This window comes from Mixophyes fleayi, chromosome 7, assembly GCF_038048845.1.
Source record: "Mixophyes fleayi isolate aMixFle1 chromosome 7, aMixFle1.hap1, whole genome shotgun sequence".
Classification (NCBI taxonomy): domain Eukaryota; kingdom Metazoa; phylum Chordata; class Amphibia; order Anura; family Limnodynastidae; genus Mixophyes; species Mixophyes fleayi.
This window is the reverse complement of record NC_134408.1, coordinates 48,794,601-48,813,267: the sequence shown is the minus strand read 5'-3', so window position 1 is coordinate 48,813,267 and position 18,667 is coordinate 48,794,601. Positions and strand designations below refer to the sequence as shown.

At 40.4% G+C, this 18,667-nt stretch overlaps 1 protein-coding gene across 2 annotated transcripts in view; it reads right to left on the bottom strand.

Annotated features, from left to right (window-relative positions):
• LOC142097723 (uncharacterized) overlaps positions 1-18,667 on the bottom strand; it is a 138,366-nt gene that overhangs the window by 101,917 nt on the left and 17,782 nt on the right. For both annotated transcript variants that reach the window (XM_075179802.1, XM_075179803.1), the window contains exons 8-13: positions 11,348-11,497; positions 9,181-9,297; positions 8,125-8,298; positions 4,507-4,714; positions 4,022-4,182; positions 3,486-3,598 (exon numbers count right to left, since the gene is read on the bottom strand). In XM_075179802.1, coding sequence (XP_075035903.1) covers positions 3,486-3,598; positions 4,022-4,182; positions 4,507-4,714; positions 8,125-8,298; positions 9,181-9,297; positions 11,348-11,497 — 923 coding nt within the window. The remainder of the gene's footprint in view (positions 1-3,485; positions 3,599-4,021; positions 4,183-4,506; positions 4,715-8,124; positions 8,299-9,180; positions 9,298-11,347; positions 11,498-18,667) is intronic.

Genomic DNA, 18,667 nt, shown 5'->3' with positions numbered 1-18,667 from the left:
AATGTTTTGATCAAAATATGAATTAATACCTCATGTTCTAATTTTGCTAGATACAGTACACACAGATGTGCAGTGTTAAGGATAAGCACTGACAACAACTGTCTTTTTGTTCTAATCTCTCTCTCTCTCTCTCTCTCTCTCTCTGTATATATATATATATATATATATATATATATATATATATATATTTATATATATACACATATAGCTCCAGTGAAATACATCTCCCTATTATGGAGTAATTCTAGCAAACTTAGATAAGAAAAAAAAGGTGTATAAATTCATTACTAATGCTGCCTTAAAATGTAAGACACCCAAAGCTATGTATGACTCGGTGACTTTAGCCAAAATGATTAACAGAACTGCACAAACATAAATTTAACAGGAATGTACAACCAGTGCCAAGGGAACTATGTTCTCTCGCTTTTCCTGGGTAGGTAAGGTTTTCAAAATGTATCTGTCTCACTATTACTCACTATTTGCATAGGACAGAGTACATTCACAATTTCTTTGGAAGTCTAAGCAAATGATAATCCTTAAATGGACAATAAACACTAGGTTTCAATGTAAACATAACTGCCTAGGGGATACATAATAAGCATATGATAAACTGGTCTTAATATTCTAACCTACAGTCTATTTTCTTTTCCTGCCAGGAGGTGTGAAATTACTGTGCTGTAGTCAAAAGACTTTTGTGTTTAAGGTCATACCCTATGTCTCCCTGAACGACTTGAATGTGGTCTCCTGGTGCATACCCAATAGGCAGACTCATTCTTTGGTTGAAGTCCTTACGGTCTATGCAGCATAGACTATGCTGTTATGAGACCTCACACTCTTTCCCCACAATAGAGTGTCTACTACCCAGACTTCTCAACAAGACTCACACAATTCATGCCACTAGCTCCCATCAATCAAAGTAAAGTTATATAAAAATACAAGAGAACGCAGCCTAGTTGGGGCTCCCATGTGTCCCTGCTTTCCCAGGACAGTCCTTTTTTTCCCACCCTAACTCTTTAACCCACAATACTTATTTTGCATAATTTATACTCCTGGTGAATTGAATTTAACAGAAAAAGTGGGAGTAGATTACGGGAACTTGTTTATTTAATTTTGGACTCAAAGGGATGTATGGGGTGGGTTTAAAGCCTTAGCATACTTTGTGATCACAACGGCCTTGTTTTTTCATTTAAAACTAAGCCTATTAGTTCATTAAGAATCAAAGAGAATCACTGAGGCATTAAATATATTTATAGCATTTTTATGCTGATGATTTTATGGTGGTTTTATAAGCATTATAAATATATTTCATACTTATGTATTCAATTTGCTTTATTAAAATGCTGTTTTAACTCTTTTGCATATTCTACTTTTGTTTTTTCATGACAGCTTATTACACAAACTCAGCAGACTACATATGTATAAGTGGTGCTGATCTGAACACGGGCCTCTTGTTTCACTGGTGTTACTAGTTCCCTTTCTAATTGCTGTGAATTGGTAGACTGCACACAGGAATGTAAGTAGAAATTCATTGGGCCCCATAGCAAAATCTTAAAGCGCTCCTACAGCAAAAAGCTATTCTACAGCTCCACTCAATTGCTAATATCCATCCTCGATGTGGAGCTCACAGCATGCAGACAAATAAAGAGGTGTTGATTGTAAAGGAGAAAGAAAATGATACAGTGGTATAATCCTTGCATATGGGTGCTCAATCACTAGTGTAAGTTATCACCTGATAGGTGTATCTAGCGCAACATATCTGTGTAAAATATGTATTTTTGGGGGATGCAATGCCCATCTGTGTATTAGACGGAATTTGAGTCCATCTCTACATGAGGCGATATGTTAATATGTAGTTGCTATTACTACTGACCAGTAAACACACTAATCATCTGTTGTCTAATAGTGGCCACAGGGAGTCAAAAGACAGTGAGGCTAATCCACATTCCTTAGCACTTCAGCCATACTATTCATCTATTATACCAATATGGAGCTGCCAGTTCCGGCTGCCTGCTTCCATCATAAGGGAATCTCTAGGCCCATGGTCTACGATTTAGAGAACTACTTTATTTTCCAACTGCAAAAACGGAAGTGACTTCATAAGTGATAGAGCCAGTGCCCGGAGATCATTCTCAAATGGGTGAACATCAGCTCTGTCGTTACATGTGGAAGGAGACAACATCAAGCTGTTTATTTCGCAAAACATGAAACAGCTGTAAAGGGAAATGGGGCCATGCTTGGCAACTTTGGGCCATTATACACACCACAGGCCGCCATCTCAGGAATCCTGCCCAATCCCAGAACATACCAATTTCTGCACACATTCAAGGTTTGTCAGCTTGTTGGATTTGGTATATGTATGTACAGTATGTGTGTAGAATGTTTAGATTAGTAACTTATAGAAAGCATAAACATTTTGATGAAAGGCCATGGTAGACTCTCAGCCTTGCACCTGCTGTTAGTGTTTATATAAGTGTGCTCACCTGCTAGGTGCAAAAAGCAAAGCATAAAACTGCATTGCACCTGTCAATCATAAATGATGACCCTCAAAGTATCAGTCAGCTGATGCAAGAGATAATAATTACATGTAACTGTATTTTTAAAGAGACGCTAATGTAATAGCGTATATGACGACACCATGTATAAATTCTATTTTAAAGCAATTATGTATGCTTTGTATGTAGATAAAAACTATACAGATTTGTGAATTGTATATATGTTTATGGCACTCTTAGAGGGGCGTGGCTGGAGGGCGGGAGGGGGCGTGGCACTGCCAATCGCGTCATTTTGGAACCCCCCCCCCCGGGGCCAAAATGGCGCGATTCACAGAGAATCACCGACTCAAAAGGAATGTATGGGATGCGGAAGAAATGCCAGCTCTCATGGGAGCCCGGGAGACTGACCCGAATTTCGCAAGTATGGTTATGGTTTCCATAAAGAATGTCACCCAAAACTTAAAATTCAATAGTGCTCTGATTGAACTATGTAAACAGGACCTCTCACCAGGTTCTCGGATGTAATCGTACTTGTTTCATTGTGCCTTGTGCACTTAGTAGTTGGTTTAAGAAGATTATAGAGAGCATTTATGCTATGCTCGCTCTCAGGCCTGCTAACTTCAGGCTGCAGGGCAAGAGACTTGTCAGCTATAGTGACCGCCCAAAACACCTTTGAGTCAGGGTATCAGACTGGACCATGCTCATTCCTGAATGACTTCCTCTATACCTCACAGACTGAATGACCAGGAGCAATCAATTTATTATAAAAGAGTATAGAACCACCTCAAATAGTATTTCTGGGAAATGTGCAGTTTACACTTCATTTTCAGGCACTTTAGAAGACATAAAAATATATTTCTCATAGTCAACACCAATTCATATTCCATATTATTGGATGGTTACCAATGTTTATATGAATGGGAAGTGTTAGGTGATTGCTTAACCAGAACTCACAGACATTTGAATTGCAATTTATCTAATGCAAATACTGACCTCTGCTGCTGAGATTTTACATTAGCAGTGATGAAAAGGTTTGTCCCTTGATCAAAGTTAAGTTTGATAGCTCCACCAATATCTGCACTGGCTAAAATAACTTGTAGTAGTACCTGAATAAAAAGACAATGTTAATTTTAGGTAACATTCTGGTTTTCTTTTGTTTTCTATTAACAGATGTAACCTAGGTTTGTTATATTCAGTATACATGTGCAACTAATGAATCAATGGCAGAAATACTGCAAAAGCCTAGTTATTCATACTGTTTTGTGAATTATTTATTATTTACATGGAAATATTAAAAAATATATATATTTATCATTATCAATTAATCATTTAGTGAATTAATTCGTAAACCATAAAAATAAAGCTTTGTTTAAACTGTCAGCTTTGCGATTTCCACTTTTTGCCTTTTTCACTTTTATTTGCTTAATTTATGTCAATATCTTTTCAGTTATAGCTCTGGAGTCATATGCAATCATGATGTAGTACATCTACAATAATAACCCAGTGCATTATATTATGAAGTGCGTTACCTGTGTCGAGTTTGGTATTGTCCAAGCAAAGAACAAAGGAATGGAATGCTTTACTCTTGCAGTTATGCCAAATATATCATATAGTTCCTTAAAGGCTCTCAAATCAGCACTTAACTTTTTCTTATCAAACTCCAAATCCATTGTGCCATTCACTGTATCTCCTAACAGAGGAAACAGCATGAAGATACTGAAATACTGACATTGTTTTCTGTAGCCTTTCCCACAATGCTAGCTGCTTGATACCAACGTTCCAAATACAATGACTTAGCACTGAAATACAGTAATAATGTCCATTAGCCAAACTTCCATAGTTTTCACTGGAGAAGAGAAACGCTAGCATACACCAAGTAGAAGATTAAAATGAAATAATATATAAATGCACTACTATTTTTCTCTTCTCCTACTTGCTACATTTTGTATGTGGCTCACTAGGGCCTTGCATGGTATAAGTATTGCCCTGCCAGTCCTTATAATAACCCACACACCTTCTTTAGCCAATGTCCCCATCACGCGAATGACTTTTGGATAACCATATTTCAGAAAAGATTCAATGTTATGAGCACTTCTCAAGAGGAGTTTGTTGTTCTTTGCTGTGCATAGTGAAGACATTCTGCATGCAAATGAGTTCTGTGTTGTTGCAACCTCTAGAGAGATTTCTTGCTTCCCATTCATTGCTTGTATATCCAATGAAGTCTAAAGAAAGGCGGAAGATGTAAAGTGAGAACACATAAGCCATTAGCTTTATTGTTATTGTGACTGTACTATATTAAGTAAGGTAGACTAGCCACTATATGAAGCCTTTCATCTTCCTGTTCCATATGCCACTGCCCTGCCCCATCCACATAGTGCCACACAGATCTGCAAGCTAGAGGGCCCATTTTATGCAACACCAGTCATCTACGGGCAGCACGGTGGCTAAGTGGTTAGCACTTCTGCCTCACAGCACTGGGGTCATGAGTTTGATTCCCAACAATGGCCATATCTGTGAGGAGTTTGTATGTTCTCCCTGTGTTTGCGTGGGTTTCCTCCGGGTCCTCGGTTTCCTCCCACACTCCAAAAACATACTGGTAGGTTAATTGGCTGCTAACAAATTGACCCTAGTCTGTGTGTGTGTTAGGGAATTTAGACTGTAAGCCCCAATGGGGTAGGGAATGATGTGAGTGAGTTCTCTGTACAGCGCTGCAGAATTAGTGACGCTATAAAAATAAATGGTGATGATGATGATGATGATTTACTTATGAGCAAGACTGTATTTTGCATATGTATGCACAGACGGAAAGCTCAGGGGGATACAACATGAAAATTTGCCCTAATAGAAATTATAAATAAAAATGTTAATGTTCTAAAAGTAATGTAACGGTGCAATATGTAATAAACACAATTGCCAAAAAATTCATAAATATCCCCGTCCCTGTATTGTTGATGTCTCTTGGGATGTTCTGTATACATGTATTACTTACACAGTATGTTCATCTCTTGTTGTTGAGTTTTACTCACAAGATGCCAATGTAAACTGGTGTCTATAGTGGTTTCCTGCAATCTTTAATGTTATCACTAAGGCAATACATGTGTGTATCATCATGTTGGGGCTTTCCATCCAAACTATTATTACTATTGCTATCATTACTATTGACTTCAGTTATCACTCCTATAGTCCTGTTATTTCAGTAATGATAAATATATACTCTTATTAGTTTGCTTAACAACCAAGATCCCTACACTGATAGCGTAAACAGTCAGAGTAACATCCTCCTTTGTTTTACATCACACTTGCAGCCTTTTCTGCGGTTCATTAATGCAAAAGTGCATGTGCTTCACTCACATAATAGTATGTCCAATATGGTTCTTAGAATGTCGTTTGATGGAACTATTAATATACTGTAGAAGTCTAACAAATTACTGAAGAACTGAATGTAAAAAACTATATTGTGAACATGAAAAAAATGGAGAACAAAATAACCATACATTTCTTTGTATTTTAGCCTAGCTGCCAATTGTCCCTATTTTCCAGGGACAGTCTTAGGTTTTGTCACTTGAAATTTTGAAAATGTTTCAGAATTCACTAACTCAGCCATAGAGTTCCTTTTTTTCTATAAATTACATGCAATGTTCTCCATTCTTATTCTAAGGACTTACTAAATTAATATTTATTGCGCAGGATTATTTAAAATGAAAAAGCACATCATAAAAAAGGTCAGTAAAATATCTTGATGGGAATTGTAGTACACAAAAGCCTGCCTAGACAGAAGTCTGCTTCATGTGCTTTGTTGCAGCTGTTCAGCATCACAGCATTCAAATACTGGCAACAATCGGTTAGAACAATCCTGTTTTCTTAGAAACATCAGCATACAGTGAGCAATATAGTAAATTACAATATGTGAGTTGGCGTCATATCAGTAGTCTGTGGGGTCTATTTAGTTATGTTTCTAATAATGAAGTGGGACGTCCCTTACTGGCACTGTAGTAGTTGGCATTATACACTTGATCAAGCGCCGAAATATACAATGTTTTGTGGACAGAATATTAATAGAAGCTATAAATAAAGAGAGAGCGTATTTCTGACTTTGCAGGCTGGCACACAGCTTTTTACAGGCTTAGAAGGCCTATAGTCTAATATATTCTGGGATAGGAGGTGGCACTCTTCCCACTAAATGTAAACCACTTGCTTTGCTCCATCCAAGCACATAAAGTAAGGCTTATATGTTCATGTAAATAAATGTATGTAATACATAGTATTAAAATGAAAAATGACGAGACTTGCAATAACGGCAGGACACTTGCCCTACTTTCCTGAGTTAATAATATATAACTGAGAAACGAGCAGTAGGGTGTCAGGATAAGGGCAGATCTAAATGGGACAGTAGGTGGTGCGTTCAGCTCTTTCACATGTCACATTCTTTGACATCACCTTAAAAATGTTGTAATGATCATGCAGACCGGCTTTTTTTCAACATAAACATCTTGTATGCTAAAATGGGTGCAATTTGCATAAACAATTTGCCACTCCACTGCATGGAGCATTATAACATTATATAAGGCTTCACTGAGCCTAATAAATGAATAAAGGGGTCTTGTACACTTTGCCTGTTACACTAATATTTTTACCTTTCCTACTTGTACAGAGTCGGAGTAAAATATCCACATCATGGCATGTTGTTTGCTCTCTTAATATACAACACATAGGGCCTGGGTCATGTTCAGACATACGCCTTTTTGAATAGCGTAATTCCCAGAAACAGAAATTATGCCAATGAGCGCAACTTCAGAAACAGACATTATGCCAATGAGCGCAACTTCAGGCAATTTATATTCGCAGGCAAACGATGCATACGCCTCCCTAAGACTTGAGAGTCAGAATGGGGTAGGGAAGTGGTGGACTAACATAGGCCATACACAGTAAGTGATTGTTTACGCAGATGCCGCAAATCCAAGCCCTGTGTTTGTCGTACTATGCTTGTTTTCAGCCGTATCTTTCACCCCACTCTAGGTCAGGTGTAAATGCTGGATGATAGTGATGATCGACATGGCATAGTCATGATTACATGTATGCTTGTCAGTAGCTATCACAGAACTACTGTATGGAACTAAGATATACTAACTAAATACAATGTATGTACTGTACATTGAAGTCATCTTTATTTATGTAAATAACATAAAACAATTATTTAAGAAAAGTATATTTTTTAAAAAAAATTTTTTAATTATTATACTGTTCACAGTTGTTATTTTAATTTAGAACAAATGTTTTATGCTTTCAGATACTACAGTTTGTTATGTGTGTCTAACAACATAGACATGTAGAAGCACACTTGAGAACCGTCTGTATTCAAATCCAAGCTGAACTACGCACAAGTTGCGTGCTCTTTTGTGATACAGAACTTACATCCAAGTTGTCTTCGTACATGAATCAGGCCCATAGCGTAGTATACTTACAGAGGTATAAATATGGAGGCTCATAGGCAGCAAGGGCTGCTGTTGTAGTACTGTAGTAAATCAGTATTCAATACACACTTTGAAAGGGATGAAACATGCTTTAAAATAAGAAATTTTTCTTTTACTTTATTTCTACTAGACTGTCAGGTCTAAGGCTACGCAGACATTACCTGTATTGAAGCAGCAATTCCTCTATGGAGTAACCAAGCCCAGTTGTGCTGAACACTTACAATCAGATTAGAACTTGTCTCATTGCCCTTCATTCGCATTGTGGCATTTATGAAATGTGGCCCGTAATAAGCCACAACACTCATATTTCTTGTGTCCTCAAGTTCTGCTACAGCCTAGGAATGAAATACCAGTTAATTTTGATGTTAGGCACATGGCTTACTGGTTGTTTATTGAAATTGTCAGCATTTAAAGGATACATTAACAGCTTGAAGACGAAACAGAACAGAGAGAAACTGCAGGAATTCAAAAGTGTTGTTAATCACAATATATTTCCGAGAAATGAATGTAATGGAGCTAAAGGTCATTATCTATACGGGGAAAATCTAGATGGGATTACCTAAATTTCCATTAGCGATTTCTGCAGAAAGTGATTTCAGGAACACTTGGGACAAATTTTTATCTATGGAAACTCCAAATACTGAATAAGAAATTTAAGACAATTGTAGAAATACAATGACTACTGTATTGCACACTGTGTAGTACAATAGAGTTAATTAGTCATGACATTGCTGTTGTAGTATAAACTAACATTTGTGTGGGGGAGGGAAGTAAGGGTGCAGACGATAATCGTCAGATTGGGAAAACTGTTATACTGATATACCCATATCCAAGAAATATGCAAAAATAAAAAGAGCACCTGACCTATTAATAAAGTGGTAAAAAGGGCAATTAGAGATTATTTTCAAGGTGGGTATGTGGGCTTTGTCCTGTGGCCTTTAATGTAGGTGAAAGAGACTACAGTTATAGATGGCACTGCTTCTGGTTGTTTAAAAAAAACATACTATATGACTATATGGAAATGATAACAGCTTTATTATGATAAACTGGATGATCAGAGAGACATTGGTGTGCATCCCAGCCCCTATTGGAGCTTAAATAATGAATTAAATAGTTGTACCTGTACATGTATTACATTGACTCAGCACTTGAAATGTTTAACATCTCATTGTAAGCAGGTCTGTCATATAATGGTAACCGGTTCTCACATAACTTACCAGAATTTCGACTTTATCTTCCAGCAATATTTTTTTAAGTGTTTCCAGATTATGTGTGATCTTGTAACTAAGAGACATGCGTTCATCCTTCTGAATGAAGTTCACTTCTTCAGTGATCTGTTATCAGATTAAGAAAGCAGGATAAAATAACTTTAAGGGAAATAAGCCAACTATTAAAATTAATTCAGTCCTACGTTATTAACCCTGTCTGTTACTGAGCTTAATAATATACTGAAATAACCAAAGTGCATACTACAAATTTCTCAGTACAGATTACAAGTATATAATATAGGACACGTTACAATTTACCATTTGAGTTTTGAAGAACCCCTTTGGTCGTTTTCTAAGAGCTGGTGGATGTTCTGTTTTCAATGAAGAGGGAAGGGTGCATTCTGCATCACATTAACAGTACATTTTAAGTTCATGATTGAAATTAAAATTGTCTGTAATACTACTGTCAATTCATGGGTGAAAAACACATTTCTGATGTTGTTTGCTTGTTGCTGTACAGTAGCGTGACATATAGGGGCGTGACAACACGTTTTATCATAATGATGTGCCCCACACGCTGCATAACAAAGCGCCATTTCGTAGCGGTGTCGGGGGGGGGGGGACATGATGACACAATGTACATCAACGCATTATAAAAGCCCCACCCACTTCAGAAGAAAGTGAATTGTTAGTGTAAGTATCAGTATGAATGATGGCACTTGACACGTTAGATGGGTCTTCTCAATTTGATCAAAATGTGCAGTAAGAACCTCATGTTTATTTCAAGTATTATATTGTAGATTGATATTAGTCAGTGTACTGCACAAATGTTTGTTATTAGTATGTCTTTAGTGTCTAAATTTGTGCACCTTTTCTAACAAATGTGGGTGTGCAGACGTAACCTTCTTCTTGATATTTCCTGTTTTGCACTTTGAGGGCTGTAACTACCTTCATTACAGCCCAGCACCCTAACAATTTATTTACAGGTGTTTATGATTAGCGTCCTGCCAGCATTGTCTCTAATTTATAAGTAGGGGTGTAGTCAAAATGGCGACAATGTTTATTATGTCGCCACAGTTAAAGGGTCGATCTTGTGACTGTTGACAGGTTGTAATGTTGACAGTCACTATGAGGGGGGGGGTCTACCTTTTTTTGCCGGACCCAATCTCCCCAGGAATCCAGCCCTATGCTTACCAGCCTGGGACTGATTTATCAATATGGCATGGGGACCCTACGCTGCAGCTGTGGCTGGCAAAGGCTAGTGCTGCTACTAGTAAAATTGGGGAGACCCCACATTTTTTGAACCCCAACCCCCACTCCCATTTTGCTAGTACCAGCTCAGGCTGGCAGCAATATTGTTGGTTAAGCTGTTTGGGGAAGCGGCCATGCAGTTATTTTTTATTATTATTATTATCATTTACTGACGTTTTATTTATTTTTAATATAGTGCCGGCAGCCACTTTTAATTGAATGCAATATGCTAACATTGTGACTGTCGACAGTCACAATGCCAACATTTTAACTGCGGCGACATTATGATTGTCACCAGCATGGTTTCAACATTCTGAATGGCGATATTTTCATTGTCGTCATTTTGTATCCAACCCTATGCAGGTGCAATAGAGGGAAGTCTGTTCACATGTTATAGAAATGAATATGTAGGCATACCTCCCAACCATCTGCAGGACAGTCCCAATTTGAGGGCTCTATCCTGCCGTCCCAATCGGTGGGAAGGTTAGGGGAGATTCTGTTTCAACTAGTGCTGTGTGCACCAGTGAGTGCCGCAATGAAGGGGAAAGGAGGTGAAAACGGGGCAGCATATTACTGCAAAAGCGCTAGGCAGCCCCTGGGGCCACGCGTCCCAGTCACCCCCCTCCCATATTCATGCTGTGGCTTTGCTTCCATTACAGCTGTGCGAGAGACCAACGTGTGTGTATATATGGTGCTTCGGTTTCCTCCTACACTCCAAAAACATACTGGTAGGTCAATTGGCTGCTATTAAATTGACCTTAGTCTTTCGGTCTGTGTGTGTATGTAAGTTAGGGGATTTAGATTGTAAGCTCCAATGGGGCAAGGAGTGATGTAAATAAGTTCTCTGTACAGCACTGTGGAATTAGTGGCGTTATATAAATAAATAGATGATGAATGTATCTCGCTCTCTCGCTCGATATCTTACTTGTTTGCTATCCAAGCTAAGGTGAATTGTCCTCTTATATAGTTCGCTGCTTCTTTCGGTTGTCACATCCACCATGGTTCTTGTAGGTATGCCAAGACTTATTGCAGGCTGAACGTTATGAGTGAGAATTGCATCCAACTCTTGCTTTTTCTGAATAAGAAAACAAGAACAAAATATTTGTGAAAAGGCCTTACAGTCCTGCAGTGTTGTTTTAAGGTAACAGAATTTCTTGGCAATTTCATAACATCCTTATAATCTACAGAAAGTTGTGCACTATGCCCTGTAGTCTTCTATGCTGCTACTTCATGAACATATTCTGCACCACAGTGTCCTCTACAGGCCTGAGCACATTAATTCATTACTTTAAAGGGCCAAGACCTTCTTTCTAATCACTGAAGCTTTTGAAACTTTTCACTGAGTGAAAAAGGGATCTAATGTCAAATTATTGCCACATAGATAACATTCTAAATACGTCACATTACTTCCATATGATTTTCTAGTAAGAGATTTCTTGAATGACAAAAAATTTAAATACCTTATTTACATGTTAAATGTTGCACAAGAGTCTGTATCAGGATTGTTATGACGCTAGTAGACAGAACATCAGATTACGTATTCGTTTTGGAGTAGGAGTTCTACAGTAATATGGGGAAAGCTGTATATGCAAGTATGGATGCATGCATGCTTGTTATAAAATTGCAATGGACTCACATTTACTGCTTCAACAGTAAATAAAATACATTTCTGACATGCTTGCTATTTGTTGCAATGTTTCAATATTTATTTATGTCTCTTGTTCTGCCTAATAAAGAAAAAAAACAAGATTTCTCAAGGTTGGCCTCAACTCCAAAATTCAAGGCTGTCTAGTTAAATAAACATTTTGCAGGATGGGGTGTGGGGTCTCTTAATAAGAAGGATGGGTCAACTAACAACAGGTATCAGGGCCCAGTGGGTAGGGAGAGTCCGGATTACTAACATTTTAATGTTTTGTTTTTTTTCGGGGGGGGAAGGATTTACAAAAAGAGGGGGGAAGGGGCCCCAAACCAGTATCAGGACTCCATGGGGTCTTAGGTTCTGTTATGGAGTGCTCACAGTAATTTTCACTTGGTTTTAAATAGGGATGTGCACCGGCGACTTTTGAGGTCTCGTGTTTTGTGTTTTGGATCCGGATTTTCGTTATTTTTGAGGTTCGGATTTGTCTCGCAAAACACTTGACGAAAGGTCTCGGTTCGGATTTAAGGTATTGGATTCGGATTTTTTTTGAAAAAAACATAAAAAGTTTAAAAATCAAGTTTTTGGGCTTATTTTCACTCCTAGGCTATTATTAACCTCAATAACATTCAATAACAAGCATTTCCACTAATTTACAGTGTATTCTGAACACCTCACAATATAGTTATTAGTCCAAAACGTTGCAAAAAGGTATCTTTCTGGACTGCGTAGAGGAGTGGGTCACCACAATATATCTTAAAAACCCTGAACTTTTATGATTCGCACCAATAATTGTACCTGGACTGCGTAGAGGAGTGGGTCACCACAATATCTTAAAAACCCTGAACTTTTATGATTCGCACCAATAATTGTACCTGGACTGCGTAGAGGAGTGGGTCACCACAATATCTTAAAAACCCTGAACTTTTATGATTCGCACCAATAATTGTACCTGGACTGCGTAGAGGAGTGGGTCACCACAATATCTTAAAACCCTGAACTTTTATGATTCGCACCAATAATTGTACCTGGACTGCGTAGAGGAGTGGGTCACCACAATATCTTAAAAACCCTGAACTTTTATGATTCGCACCAATAATTGTACCTGGACTGCGTAGAGGAGTGGGTCACCACAATATATTAAAAACCCTGAACTTTTATGAATCGCACCAATAAATGTACCTGGACTGCGTAGAGGAGTGGGTCACCACAATATATATAATAAGAAAACCATCAACTTGTTTGATTCGCACCAATAAATGTACCTGGACTGCGTAGAGGAGTGGGTCACCACAATATATATAATAAGAAAACCATCAACTTGTTTGATTAGCACCAATAAATGTACCTGGACTGCGTAGAGGAGTGGGTCACCACAATATATATAATAAGAAAACCATCAACTTGTTTGATTCGCACCAATAAATGTACCTGGACTGCGTAGAGGAGTGGGTCACCACAAGATATATTAAAAACCCTGAACTTTTATGATTCGCACCAATAAATGTACCTGGACTGCGTAGAGGAGTGGGTCACCACAATATATTAAAAACCCTGAACTTTTATGAATCGCACCAATAAATGTACCTGGACTGCCTAGAGGAGTGGGCACTGGGCACCACAATAAAATATATAAAAAACCTTCAACAGGTCTGCATTACACTACACATACGGCTGCTCCTCCATCCTCTCCATCATATACATGTTGGAGTTTTAGCGTGTGACAACCTCTTGTTTTTGATAATGTCAGTGCATTTTGAATATTTTTCAATTTGCCCCACACCACTGAATGTACTTTATCTATGATACGCATCTATCTATCTTGACTGCGTAGTGTGGTGGCCCCGGTACACAATTTGGTACCGAGGCCACAATATAATTAAAAAACCCTCCACGTGTCAGAATTCCACCAAACAAGTATCTGGACTGCGTAGTGGGGTGGCCCCGGTACCCAATTTGATACCGGGGCCACAATAAAATAAATACACCCTCCACGTGTCAGAATTCCACCAAACAAGTATCTGGACTGCGTAGTGGGGTGGCCCCGGTACCCAATTTGATACCGGGGCCACAATAAAATAAATACACCCTCCACGTGTCAGAATTCCACCAAACAAGTATCTGGACTGCGTAGTGGGGTGGCCCCGGTACCCAATTTGATACCGGGGCCACAATAAAATAAATACACCCTCCACGTGTCAGAATTCCACCAAACAAGTATCTGGACTGCGTAGTGGGGTGGCCCCGGTACCCAACTTGATACCGGGGCCACAATACCTCCTCCAAACATGCTACAGACAATTCGTCATTGAGATCCCATCAAGTATGTTAAAGACAGACAGGGTCCAAGTGTTATTAGTTGACTTTGTAAAGAAAAAAACTGTCCCTGTTGCACATAGTCGTGCAATGAAGACTTACTTTTTCATTTAAAGGCACGATCTTTCAAGTGTAGTGTTTGTAAGTCTAAGTCATATTATACTTTTGGTAAAATTGGTTTTTTTTTTTCCTCTTTATGTTAATTAATTAGTAATAGAATTAAAGTAGGAAATAGAATTAAATAGAATTAAAGTAGGAAATAGAGTGGTATAGAGTTGTAGTGTGGTATAGATAGAGTGGTCCACACAATATAATAATAAAACCCTCAACTGGTCTGAATTCCACCAAACAAGTATCTTGACTGCGTAGTGTGGTGGCCCCGGTACACAATTTGGTACCGAGGCCACAATATAATTAAAAAACCCTCCACGTGTCGGAATTCCACCAAACAAGTATCTGGACTGCATAGTGGGGTGGCCCCGGTACCCAATTTGATACCGGGGCCACAATACCTCCTCAAAACATGCTCCAGACAATTCGTCATTGACAGACCCCAGACAGACAGGGTCGTAGTGTTATTGTTTGACTTTGTAAACCCAAAAAAATGTCCCTGTTGCACTTGCACATAGTCGTGCAATGAAGACTGACTTTTTCATTTAAAGGCACGATCTTTAAAGTGTCAGAAAGAGAGAGAAGACACAGGAGAGGAGAGTTGTAGCTGGGGACCTGGGGTGGAAGCTCCCAGGCTCCCCCAGCATTGCCTGGAAGTCTGAGCGTGGTGACTGAGCCAGGGCAAGGAATGTGTGCCCTGGATGAGGGGGAGAACTCCATGCCACTATAGTGAACCCAAGAGAGAGGGGGACACTGCACATGGAAGAGGCCCTGGAGTGAGGGCTGCTACAAGAGGCATGGTAGCTGTAGTGTCAGATCCTGAGGCTGAGAGTACACAGAGTGACGTGTCAGAGCACAGGAGACATTATCCCCGCAGAGGAGGGATGAGCTGCAGTTGAGAGGTCTGTTGTTGAAATAGGACATGCACACTTTAACAAACCAATCATTTCAGCGACAGGGCCTACCAAACAACTTTGACTGAAATGATTGGTTTGTTTGGGCCCCCACACCAAAAAAGCTATTCATCTCTCCCTGTACAGACTAAACAGGCTCTACTGAGGCAAGATGTCGTCCTCATGCTCAACCTCTGATTCCTCTCCCCCTACAGTGTGTACTTCCTCCTCATCACACATTATCAATTCGTCCCCGCTGGACTCCACAACCACAGGTCCCTCTGTAGTATCTGGAGGGCAGTGCTGTACTTCATTGAGGAATTGATTATTCATTTTTATAAACATCATTTTTTCAACGTTGTGAGGAAGCAACCTCCTTCGCCGCTCACTGACCAGGTTCCCCGCTGCACTAAAAACTCTTTCCGAGTACACACTGGAGGGGGGACAACTCAGGTAAAATAGAGCCAGTTTGTACAGGGGCTTCCAAACTGCCTTTTTTCCTGCCAGTAACAATATGGACTGTCTGACATGTCTACTTGGATGGTGTCAGCAAAGTAATCATCCACAATTTTTTCTATTGTCACAGCATCCAATGCAGCGAGAGTAGACATGTCTGCAATGGTTGGCAGGTCCTTCAGTCCGGACCAGATGTTATCAGCATCCCCGCCAGTGCCTCTTTTGGGAAAACTGAGCTTTTTCCTCGCAGCCATAGATGTGGAAGAAAATGAGGGTGGAGCTGTTGGCATGTCACGGTCCTCTTCAGAGGACAATCTCCTGACCAGCAGGTCTTTGCACCGCTGTAGATTTGTGTCCGCCGGAAACAGAGACACAACATACGCTTTAAACCGAGGATCGAGCACGGTGGCCAGAATGTATTCCTCTGACTTTAAAAGAGTGACCACCCTCGGATCCTGGCAAAGCGTACGAAGGGCTACATCCACAAGAGCTACATGCTTGCTGTAATCGCAATGGCTTACCAGCTCCTCCCTCACTTTCTCCAGCTGCTTCTGCAACAGCCTGATCAGGGGAATGACCTGACTCAAGCTGGCAGTGTCGGAACTGACTTCTCGTGTGGCAAGTTCAAATGGCTGCAGAACCTTGCACAACACGGAAATCAGTCTCCACTGCGCTTGACTCAGGCGCATCCCCACTCCTTTGCCTATGTCGTAGGTGGCTGTGTAGGCCTGAATGGCCTTTTGCTGCTCCTCCATCCTCTGCAGCATATAGAGGGTGGAGTTCCAGCGCGTCACAACCTCTTGTTTGAGGTGATGGCAGGGCAGGTTCAAGCTTTTTTGATGTGCCTCTAGTCTGCGGTAGGCACTGGCTGAATGCCGAAAGTGTCCAGCAATTTTGCGGGCCACCGCAAGCATCTCCTGCACACCCCTGTCACTCTTGAGGTAATGCTGCACCACCAAATTAATGGTGTGGGCAAAACATGGGACGTGCTGGAAATTGCCCATATTTAATGCCCGCACAATGTTACTGGCATTGTCTGACACCACAAATCCCCATGAGAGTCTAAGTGGGGTAAGCCACTGGGAGATAATTTCCCTCATTTTCTCTAATATGTTGTCAGCGTTGTGCCTCTTATTAAAGCCTGTAATGCACAATGTTGCCTGCCTTTGCATGAGCAGCCATTTTGTAGATGCTGCTACTGATGCAGCTGTTGCTGTTGCTGCGGAAGGGGATGCATCTACCCAGTGGGCTGTCACAGTCATATAGTCCTTCGTTTGCCCAGAACCACTTGTCCACATGTCCGTGGTTAAGTGGACAGTGGGTACAACCGCATTTTTAAGAGCACTGAGGACACTTGATCGTACTTCTCTGTACATTTTTGGTATCGCCTGCCTAGTGAAGTGGAATCTCGAGGGGATTTGGTACCGGGGACACAATACCTCCATCAACCCTCTAAATCCCACTCCACTGATGGCGGACACCGGGCGCACGTCTAACACCAACATTGCAGTTACAGCCGCAGTTATACGCTTTGCAATAGGGTGACTACTATCGTATTTGGTGGTCATGGCAAACGACTGTTGGACGGTCAATTGTTTGGTGAAAGACTTAGCGGTCTTACGACTTCCCCTCTGGGAAGATGACCGACTAACAGCAGCAACAGCAGCAGTGGCAGTAGTAGGCGTACCGCTGCAGGATTCCTCGGATGAATCCCGTATTGAGGAGGACTCAGTCTGGCTGGTGACTTGGGCTGCAGGACTGAATCTGATGGAGATTGTGGAGGAAGTTGACGAGGAGGGTGTTGCGGGTGTGTATCCAACTGGACCACGGGATTTAGGTGTCCCTGTACCGATGAGGGTCCTAGCCCCAGTTCCTGAACTAACCACTGAACTATGAAGGTTATTCAGGTGACGTATAAGGGAGGATGTTCCTAGGTGGGCAAGATCCTTACCCCTGCTTATTTGAGCTTTACATAAGCTACATATTGCCATACATTGGTTGTCTGGATTTGGATAAAAATAACTCCAGACCGAAGAGGTGCATTTTTTGGTCTTCTGACCAGGCATGACGATGGGCTTTTTCATCCCATGGACATCAGCTGTTTCCCCCCCTGGTGCCTCATTTACAATAACCACATCACCATCCTCATCATCAAGTTCCTCCACAGCGCCAGCTACATCATCAATAGCCTCCTCCCGAGCCACCTCTTCCCGTACAGTGATGGGAAGGTCAGGCTTGACAACCACCAACACCCTTGGACTCGCCTTGGGGATTTGTGATAATTTCTCTTTAGAAGGCAGAGTTGTTTGCTGTTTTGTTGCTGACAGCATAACTCTCTTCAATTTTTTGTAGGGGGGGGGAGGAGGAGGAGGGCTAAGATCCGTGGGTGAAGCTGAACCACTAGTCATGAACACGGGCCAGGGCCTAAGCCGTTCCTTGCCACTCCGTGTCGTAAATGGCATATTGGCAACTTTACGTTTCTCCTCAGATGATTTTAAGTTTCTCTTTTTGCTACTTTTTCTTAACTTGGGCTTTTTGGATTTTACATGCCCGGTACTACGAGATTGGGCATCGGGCTTGGAAGACGACGTTGATGGCATTTCATCGTCTATGTCATGACTAGTGGCAGCAGCTTCAGCATTAGGAGGAAGTGGGTCTTGATCTTTCCCTACTTTATCCTCCAAATTTTTGGTCTCCATTATATGTAGCACAAGATACTGCAGAATGTGTGAACTTGGTAATTTTGCAGTACCAATGGACTTATACTGCTGGATTGGTTTTGCAAATTTGGTTATAATTATTATATATTTTTTTTTTTTTTAATTTTTTATTT